Source organism: Alligator sinensis, unplaced genomic scaffold (assembly GCF_000455745.1).
Source record: "Alligator sinensis unplaced genomic scaffold, ASM45574v1 scaffold215_1, whole genome shotgun sequence".
In the NCBI taxonomy this organism is placed as follows: domain Eukaryota; kingdom Metazoa; phylum Chordata; order Crocodylia; family Alligatoridae; genus Alligator; species Alligator sinensis.
Window position 1 is genome coordinate 761,813 of NW_005842259.1, and position 9,767 is coordinate 771,579.

Below are 9,767 nucleotides of genomic sequence, written 5' to 3' on the forward strand. Positions count from 1 at the left end.
AACATTTCTTCTGAAACTACTATGCACCCTTATAATCAAACTTGTAATGGAAAAGCAGGGGGTTCTGATGGGCCCACCCTTAAATGACTAACAGGCTGATGGGTCTCACCTTCAGTAAGGGCCCTACCCTCAGTCACTGTTGCATGACTAAAGAAAAACCAAGTTATACCTGAGTAGACCTCTCTGCTCTCAGAATGGGGGTCAGGGAGGTAGGGAGGCATCCTGTCCTGTTCTAATTGTCTAGATCCAGAAAAAGAAGCAAAGACAATTTTTGGAATAAAGTTAGATGTAGAAGGCGGTGTTTTAAGTAGCTGCTTAGCTGCTTTAGACGAAGTGGTAGGCTTCAAGTCCATTTTTTGGAAAAGATCAGCTAGATAAAAGAAAAGCCCAACATACTGCTAGACTTCCCAGGGAAGGCTGGGTGACTTGCTTCTCTGTACGGGCACTGCTGTACTTACATGAATATTTGTATGTGATTGAATGAGTGGGGACTGGCAAATAAAACCTTAGTTTTATGATTTGATAGATGTTCTTTATTCTTCACCACCAAGTATACTTTTCCTTCAGGAGAAATAGACTCAGTCAGTGCAATCTACAGACCACTACTATTGCCTTACAGATCACCAGTGGTCAATGGGAAAACAGCTAGATAACAGCACTTACACTTTCAAGAAACAGAGATGACCACAAAGCTTACCACCTTCACAATTACAGTAATAAACTCATTTCCTTTTCTCATCACTCCATCAGTTATTCAAACAAAGGAAGCAGCAGACAGACAAAAATCCCAGAAATGCATCCAGCGCTCTCTCTGACCATTTGGGAAGTGTGTATATGTGTGGGAGAGGGAAAGACTCTGTATTGGTTATTTTGATTTTAAAGACCTGAGAAGTGCTTGAATATTACAGAGGTTGTAAGTACTTCTGTACAAGTCAAAATACAAGTATTTAGGAGGGAGGCAAACATTTATCTGCTTCCCCACACTGTACAATGGACCAAGTGGAACTGCCACAGCTTTAGGAGCCTTTCAAAGCGTCTCTTCTCTGAACTACTCCAGACATAGCGCTGGGTTTCACATTAATTAATTTACACTGACAGGCCTCATCATGGGCAGGTCTGTGAAAAAAATCTGCTTGGTTGGCCATGGCAATCAGAAAAATGGTCAGACTCCCACAGAGAGAAGACAAAAAACAGCACAGCAGATATGGGACTCCCGTTATATAAGCCAGTAATTCTCAGCAGGGGGTTGCGACACCCTGTGGTACCTTAAGATCCTTTCAAAGATGTTGTGGGGAGCCAGGCAATTTTAGCACTGTTAGGTCTACAAACATGATTTACAAGATAAATTAAAGACATTTCAAATAGGAATCCATAGTATTACAAACATTCTGATCTGCTGTGGTCTCTCTCAGTTCTCTGCAACAGAAGAACTGCTCTATTTTTCTGTAGTCAAAAAAACAAGTGAAAACCAAGAGTTGGCATTTTGACGCCTGCCTTGGATCTAACAAGGGGTGCCTTGGCTCTAAAAAGATGTAATCACTGATGTAAGGGATTAAACTGAATGTTGTCCTTAAGAGGATGGTAGATTATATTTTTTGGAGTATTTTGTTTCTTTTACAGCAGAGGTGGGCAAAATGTGGCCTGGGGGCCGGATGCGGCCCACCAGGACATTCTATCCGGCCTGCGGGGCCCCTAAAAAATTTAGAAAATTAATATTTATCTTCCCTGGGCTGCCTGTCACGCAGCCCTCAATGGCTTGCCAAAACTCAGTAAGTGGCCCTCTGCCCAAAATAATTGCCAGCCCCTGGTTTACAGTCTCTCAGAAGTAACTTTGTCAAAGGTTCTACATATTTTTTGTAAGACTCAAGTTCCCATTGTGACATAAATCACTTCAATGTTTTAGAATTCTCTTCCTAATGAACATTTCAACCAATATGGACAGTCTTGAGGGAAAGACTCATGGAAGCTGCAATTCCCAGGTTCATCTCTGCACAGACAATCCTAGCAATCGTGTTGAAAGGGCCAATATGCCAGTCAAATCACCTCCTGGTCTTTCTTCTGCCTCCTCATGGAGAGGGAGGATAAATACCTGCTTGTATCCTGCCAATCCTCCCAGTCAACCCCAGAGGCAGAGCAGATGTGTTAAGGCCTGGACATGCACTCCCTCCCTATTTCCCCCTAAACCAACAAGCTCTGTTCAGCATTACACTTACCTGAATACTGCTGCAGCAGCCAGACCTTGAGCTCAATGAAGCTGTGAGCAAAGTGGCAACTATCTTCACGCAAGCACCCGTAACGCACCTCATGCCGACACACATCAAACTGGAAGTGCTCCTGGAACTGGCGGATCTTAGAGTATTTCAGGGAAGTGGAACGCACAATGTGAACCAAACACCTGCAGAGGGAAAGGGCCAGGCCACAGAAACAACAGATATCAATGGACTGACTCTTCATCCCTCCATCTTCCATTCACTCCAACATGGGGGGAGAGGGGCGAGGACAGGGAACTGAGTTGGGAAGGGTTGCGGGGTGGTGATGACAAACACAGAAAGCTGATCCTGACAGAGCTGTTATCCAACAGTTCACTGAATAGTCAGATGTGCTGGGGAATCCAAACCCTCCTGCAACAACAGGACAGTGCAGGGAAAAATGCCTTGCATTTCCCTCATCCCTCTGATGATGCCCCACTGTGGGTTCAGACCTCACATGCTGCAAATACCAGCAGCCAGGGCCAGATCTGAAGCCCACTAAAGTCAACTGAAAGACTTCAGTGAATTCCACTGGGCTTTGATCAGGCCTCAGATCCCCTGACAGTAGGTGACTAACCCTCAAGACAACACATCACACCATGGGCTTTCATGTCATGGGAACCTGGAGTATGAGAAAGAAACAAACAAGTGCCCGAGGTAACTGGCAGGGGGTGCTTAATGCACAGTAGCCTAATAACAAATGTGCAGTAGCATGCCAAGCAAAACCCGTGCTAATATGCAGATCCAACCCGAACAGGGTGTGGGGCCCCACCCCAGCTCTGATCCCACGTGCCCCAGACCCGAAGAAGCTGCTGCCGCCATCAGCAGCATCGGCAGCGGAGGTGGGTAGCAAGCAGTTGGATGCGAAGCTGGTGGCGGTGGTGGCATGAAGTCACCATGGCTGCTCCATCCAGAATTGTGGGGCCTCCCAAAGCACAGGGCCCGGGGCAGTTGCCCTGATTTGGCCCCCCAGGGATGGCCCTGCTAATATGCTACCGCGCAGTAGTATTAAGCTACTGTGTAGTAAGTCTCACTAAAAACCTGTGTGCCGGTGCTACTGCACAGTAACTCTAGTTACTGCGCATTTAATTAGTACTTCATTAAGCAAGCACTAAATTAAATGCACAGTAACTACTGCGCGGTAATGAATGTGTAGATGTGCCCAGGGCAATCAAATGGTGGCTCTGACAGGGCTGAGCCAGCTCACTCACTTGTTGTCATGGAAGGTGTGTTTGGCAGCAAGATTGGAGCAGACAGCTGGAGAGTCCTTGGTCCCTTTGCTGATGATGCGGGGTTTGCTGTCAAAGCAGATCTGGGGAGGGAAGAATCAGCATCATGAGAAATCTTAGGGACTGGTAAAAAAAAGGAAGGAACATTGCCAGTCTTCACACAGACTGGGAGCTTTTCACAGACACTTAACTCAAGGGGTTTGAACCTTGGCCTTCTGGGGCATCTTTGTCTCTTTCTGACCTTTCAACTACGTTTTCCATTGCAGTTGGGAGAGAGTTTTAGTCAGTCCCTTCTTCCCAAAAGAATACAAACAAGGGGAGAACAATGAGGAAATTTACAAACAGGATGAACATACTAAGAAGGCATGTTCTTTTACACATACAGCAAACCTGCTGCAGGTCACAATAGGGCCAATCCTCAGCTAATTTAGTCAGCATCTCCACCGACTTCAAATCCTTTATTACAGTTGGGGCAAAGTTGAATTATTAATTACATTTGTAGATATAAAGAACAAGTGTAATTCATTCTGTGGTTCAGAGTGTGGGCTGATCACCTGCAGGGGCAGAGATTAACCCCCTCCTACATACAAGATCATATAATTGTTCAGGTGCCTCTTGAGTGATTTTGTTTTCCCACCATCCTTGGAGGCACTGCTGCTTCTGAGGGCAGGGCCCAAGGTAGGATGGACCAACAGCCCAGCCATAGATGAGAATGGACATGGCATAAATCACAGAGAAAATGACTGCTCCCTCCCTTGTTCCTGCCCCTGCTCCTGATACCTCGCATAGGAAGGTGAAGATGCCCTGGTGTTCCTTCAGGAGCTTGGCAATGGTTAGGCTGCCCCGCTTGAGGCCACCTAGCGGGTCAAAGAGGAGGTCGCGATTGAGGGTACCCTTCCTTTCCTCTGTCCACACGTCGATCTCCTCCTGGTGGTACGCGAAGGTGCAGTTATCCCCGTACTTACAGTCCTGCTTGTTAAGCATATCTACAAAGCAATAAAGAGCACACGCCACACAGGGTGGGTAGCTAGGTCAGAAACTGAGCCCTCTCTCATCACCTCCCACTGCCCTTTGCTATCTGCGCCTCACAATAGACTAGCAGCAGGAAATTGAAGAGTTAAGACAGACCCCCAAGGACTTGTATAGAGGGGCACATCTTGGAAAGTCAATCCAAATTAACTACAAGGTATGAATTTAGAATAAACTAAACCACAATAATCCCGTGTGAACACTTCCATCCAAAATTTAAGTGGTCTTAAATTTCGGCTTAGTTTAATTCACATCCAAAATGACACTTGAAAAGTGACATCTCTAAAGTGAGTTAAACTACCCCAAATTCCTGATGGTGCAGACAAACTAAACAACAAAACCACTTAAAAAGGTTTGTTTTTTTTGGGGGGGGGTTCATAATTTACTATCTGCTTTATTCAGAGGCAGATCACTGTGGTTTAGCTTCAGGGTCTGCAGAATAGGAGTGGACAAATGGAACAGTTATAGCGGAGCAGCTGATGTGTGCTCAAAAGTGGTACATCCTCCCCTTTCCTTAAAGTGAGGTAATTGTCCCTTTGTCCATGCCATAAATAAGAGTGTCCACAAAATGCCTTAATATAGTTTAGGTAATCCACTTTAGAAATTAATCTGAATCAACTTTTATGAGCGACCCCATGTAGACAAACCCCAAGTCATAGCTTTTGGGCCCTTTCCACCTTATCAGTTATCTTGTAGTTATACCACCTCAGAGCAATCTTGTCATATCCCAAATACTAAGTGATGCCTGGCCTGCTCAGTACGGGGACGAGGGACTTTTAGGGAAGGTCCTGGTGCTGTAGAAAGCAGTGTTAGTTACAACACGGTGGGTTGTTCCCTGAGGCAGTATAAAACCAAAGCACCAGTGTGGCACTGGGGTCACTGAACAGGCAGGAGAAGCATCAGTCTCTCCACCACATCATCGGCGACGCATAGGGGGTGGACGTGGGTACATGTGCACCCCAAGATTGGCAATACACCCCCTGCGAAAAGTGCCACCACCACTGCCAGCAGCACCTGCAGGCGGTTGCCGCTCGCCACCCCTCCCCACAGACACCACCAGCAGCATCTGTGGATGGTCACTGACCACTGATCAGCACTCACCATCCCCCCACACCTCCTCCCCACTGCTGACATTGCTGTGGCTGCCTGTGGGAGCTCCCTGCTCAGCCTGCTCCTACTGCTGCCGCTGCTGCAGCTGCCTGTAGAAGCTCCGCACTCACTGTCACCACCGACACCACCACCTGCTGTGCCCCCCAGCCTCTGGGGGCACACATTGTTCATGCACCTCAGCCTGCAACATTGCATTTGACCAAGAATGTATCCTAGGAAGCATCCTGCTGTTGGCTTACCATCGATCACCTCCTTATCGGACAACTGCATCATTCTTCCAAGCAGTCCTATACTCACAATGTGAACACTACCTGCTGCTCTACTTCTCAAGGCTCCCATTTCCTACAGCGTCATGGACTCCTCAGTCTCTTTTCTTGTTTGCATCCCACCAGCCAACCCCTAAAACCTAGTGACTGCTTGATGAAGGCTCTAGGGAGAGCAAGGCCCACTAAAAGCCTGTCCCCACCTCTGCCAGCACACGCTTCATCACCCTGTCCCTGCCTGCAGCAGACCCATCCTCTGCAGATCACCTTTGCACAGGTAATAGGATCCTACAAAGTTGGTTTTGGTGGGGCGAGGTCGGATCCTCTTCCACGTCTTGTCTTCAGAGTTTCGCAGTCTCCCCAGCAGTATATCTCGCTTGCACTTGTGCTCCAGACCTTCCCGGTACGTGTAATCTCCAGCTTTGGGGCCTATGCGAAATCACAACCAGATCAGTCAGAGGGTGATCCCCAACCATGTTAACTGCTCAGGGCGTCACAAAGGGCACCTCACCTGTTTTGGGGTAGCAGATGTGGCAGGCTTGTTTGAAGAGGTGAGTGGATGCAAGTGGGTTCTTCACGAGCAGGGCTGTATTGGGCATTGCTGACTCTGCCTGAGACAGCAGGAGCCCAGGCACCTTGGGTACAGCAGGGTGACTTACCCCACTGAGGCTGACCTGAAAGACAATAACGCACATCTCTATCTTCTAAGTCTCACTGGCAGTGGGTAGTTGGCTCCCCAGTCTTTAATTCTTGGCTCTGTCATTGATTTGCACGCCAAAGACACTCAGGATCAAGGTCACAAGAGGGCTGTCACCAGCAGCAGACACACCAGAGAAGTAGCAGAATTAACTTTACATTCTTGATGTTCAAGGTACACCCAACAGGAAATGTATCGCCCTCAAAAAAGGATGTCTTCCTTCCTATGCAATGATAAAAGTGTTTCTCTTCTCCCCTTGCCTTCCTTCACAATGAGTTTTGCTTTTGAAGGCATCTCAACCAAAGGCTTCATCTTGCCACAAGCTGAGGGGAAACTGACCCATGCATCAGAAGCAATAAAAAAATAGGTGAAAATGCGGAGGATAGAGGCTCTACTCAGTAACCCAGTCTATGGAAAGGCACATTACCCCACCAATAGGACATAAGTGCTCATCCCCAGCTTGGTGACCCAATGTGCGACTGAGACACGTGACACAGCTTGGTAGAGGCTCCACAAGAGACCTCCAATAGGAGCAGTGGGGGCAAACCAGTGACTAATTTTAATTAGGAACTTGGTAAGTTTATTAACAGGATTATATGAGGGACGCATGATAGCTGAGAACTGGACTACCTGACACAGGAGGTCCCTTCCAGCTCTGTGTCATTCCACTTATTCCATTTATATTAGGTAGGGAACAAAGAAGGGGAGGAGAATTCACCAGTGGAGAATATCCTCTGCCCAACCGTGCCATACACTGGGAGAGTTGGAAAGAGGTTTTGCATAATGGCAAGGCGCTCCATGCCTAGAAACTGAGGAAACCAGGTTTTTGGACACATTAAGACAGGACCCCAAGTTCAGAAGTAGTCCTGCCCCACCACCACCACCTTGGCTCCTGGGCACTTTGGTACATCATCCTGGGGCAGCAGCTCACTCACCACAGGAGATGGCGTCTGGTTGCCAGCAGGGTGTCGCAGTTCCTGAGTGCCAGTTTCTTCTGGAGAGAGAAAGAAAAAAAACACTCAAACACACACACTTTACTTTCAGGAGCTGTCCTCATCACAGAGACGCACATTAATACTTGTTGCACAGGTTTACTTTTTTCAGCCTTCCAGGGATTTCAAGCCTCCTGCTCGGTCTTGAAAACCTCCATAAAACCCTCCCTTTTCTGAAAGTCCCTAAGGCAACAGAACTCAGCTCCAGGCTGCCTGTCTGGTGCTAGCCATCCAAACAGCCAGAGACAAAAGGAATTCAGCACAGAAGAGACTAGATGCTCCAAAATTCTGCCCAGCCAATCTCTGATCCACTAATCACTGCTTCATCACATCCTGAATGTGATACTTCACCATCCAGTGACACATCGATTGCTCAGCTCCTCTGGAGTTCCTTACCTAGTCTTAGTCCATAATCCAACTCCATAAAATGTTAGAACCCTTGAAGTCCTCTTTGAGATATGATATGTATTGCCCATGGAAATCAGAGATGGCAAAGACTTATTAAACTATCTGTGCCACTGTCAATGAAGATCTTGCCACCCAATAGATGTGCCATGACTCTGTTGTAAAGGACTCTGAATGAAAGGACTTCTACCACTCCACTTTGTAGATTAATACCTATCCTTGAAGATCTGAGTTTCCTTAATACCTAGTTCTGGTTATACCACCCCTTGGATAACCTTGGACAACCACTTTTCCACATAGGTAAATGTACCCCACTGACATATGATCAGTCATCAAATTGTCCCACTGAAATTCTTCACCAGTTATCCATGCTCTGTGTATTAAGTTCCTTAAGTCTTTCCTCTATCCATAACATTTCTCTAGAGTTTACTTATTTCCAATGTTCTTCTCTGGACATAGACTTATCTTCATCAGAGAGGCATCAAGAGCAGTATTCCAGGAGCCCTTTCACACCTTTCATGGTACAAAAAACCTGCTGGCTCTATACCCTTGTGCTCTGTACCTACCGATGGCAAAGGAATCCAAGGCGTCCAATGAACCCCTGCTAGTCCCAAAGGTATCCAGTGCATCGAGTTGTGACTCAGGGTATGGGAGTAGATCTAGCGAATCCAGAGAATCCAGAGTGGAGCCACCACTTCCCCCTGGTGGTGGTGGCTCAAAGGCATCCAGGACAGAGGAGGAGGAGAGCTGCTTGGTAGGATCCATCACCAGGCCAAAGGAGGCAGGTGGCAGTGGTGTGGAGACTGGTATATTTCCTGTCACCACAGGGGGCAGCAGTGGGGTTCCACCCGGAAACACAGGGATCAGCTGTGGCATCTCAGTAGGCAGGTTGGTGGGGATGGTTCCTTGGACCAGAGACTTTGCAAGTCAAGAGAAGAAAGAAAATAAACAGCATATTAGGGGAAGAGAGAACAGGGTATACATTAAGGCAGGAGTGGGCAAAATGTGGCCCACAGGCCGGATGCGGCCTGCTAGGCCTTTTTATCCGGCCCGCAGGGCCCCTAAATATTAATTTTCTAAATTTTTTTTATCTGCCCTAGGCTGCCTGTCATGCAGCCCTCGATGGCTTGCCAAAACTCAGTAAGCGGTCCTCCACCCAAAATAATTGCCTGCCCCTGCATTGGGGAGATAAGCTGATGGACTGTGAATGCTACAGCAGCAAGATGCCACCCCAGAGAATATAGCCCTTTAGGGCAAGGGGACAACCCACCTTATGTCCGCTTCAGTGTCCAGGCACTGAAAAGGAGGTAAGACGCTATCGTTGTGTGTTTGGGGATCAGCAGCTCCATCCAGAGCTACCAATCTCATAACAGGCAGTATGGTGAGCCAAGACTTCTAATAGGCTCCTTAAAGGCATAAGAGCCAGTTGTGGGCAGAGAAAGGCATCAAGTGCACTCCTCTGAAAGAATGGGTGGCAGTATGGTAGAGGGGAGAGAAAGCTATAAAGGACTGATTCAAAATAAGAATGGAGGGATTCATGTGATCTGAGTTCTTACTAGAGGATACTGTGACCCATCAGCAATGGAATCCAGGAGAGAGTCCAGTTCTTCCCCAATGATCTCCCCATCTGTGAAGTCCTCCACACTCTCAGGCACTGGCAGGGAGACACAGTCTGGAGAAGGGAGCAGGCTGGCAGCAGGAAGAGAGGTGGGTAGGCCCTTTACATCCAAGTCAGAGGGCGAAAGGGCCAACCCCTCACTCACAGGGATGGAAGTGGCAACTGGAGCAGGAAT

General features: G+C 47.6%; 1 protein-coding gene across 1 annotated transcript in view; it reads right to left on the reverse strand.

Annotated features, from left to right (window-relative positions):
* ZC3H7B (zinc finger CCCH-type containing 7B) overlaps window positions 1–9,767 on the reverse strand; it is a 65,268-nt gene that overhangs the window by 28,554 nt on the left and 26,947 nt on the right. The window contains 8 exon segments of the mRNA XM_025208924.1: window positions 2,214–2,395; window positions 3,461–3,561; window positions 4,259–4,464; window positions 6,148–6,309; window positions 6,392–6,554; window positions 7,513–7,571; window positions 8,541–8,892; window positions 9,531–9,767. The exon segment at window positions 9,531–9,767 is cut by the window's right edge and continues 3 nt beyond it. Coding sequence (XP_025064709.1) covers window positions 2,214–2,395; window positions 3,461–3,561; window positions 4,259–4,464; window positions 6,148–6,309; window positions 6,392–6,554; window positions 7,513–7,571; window positions 8,541–8,892; window positions 9,531–9,767 — 1,462 coding nt within the window.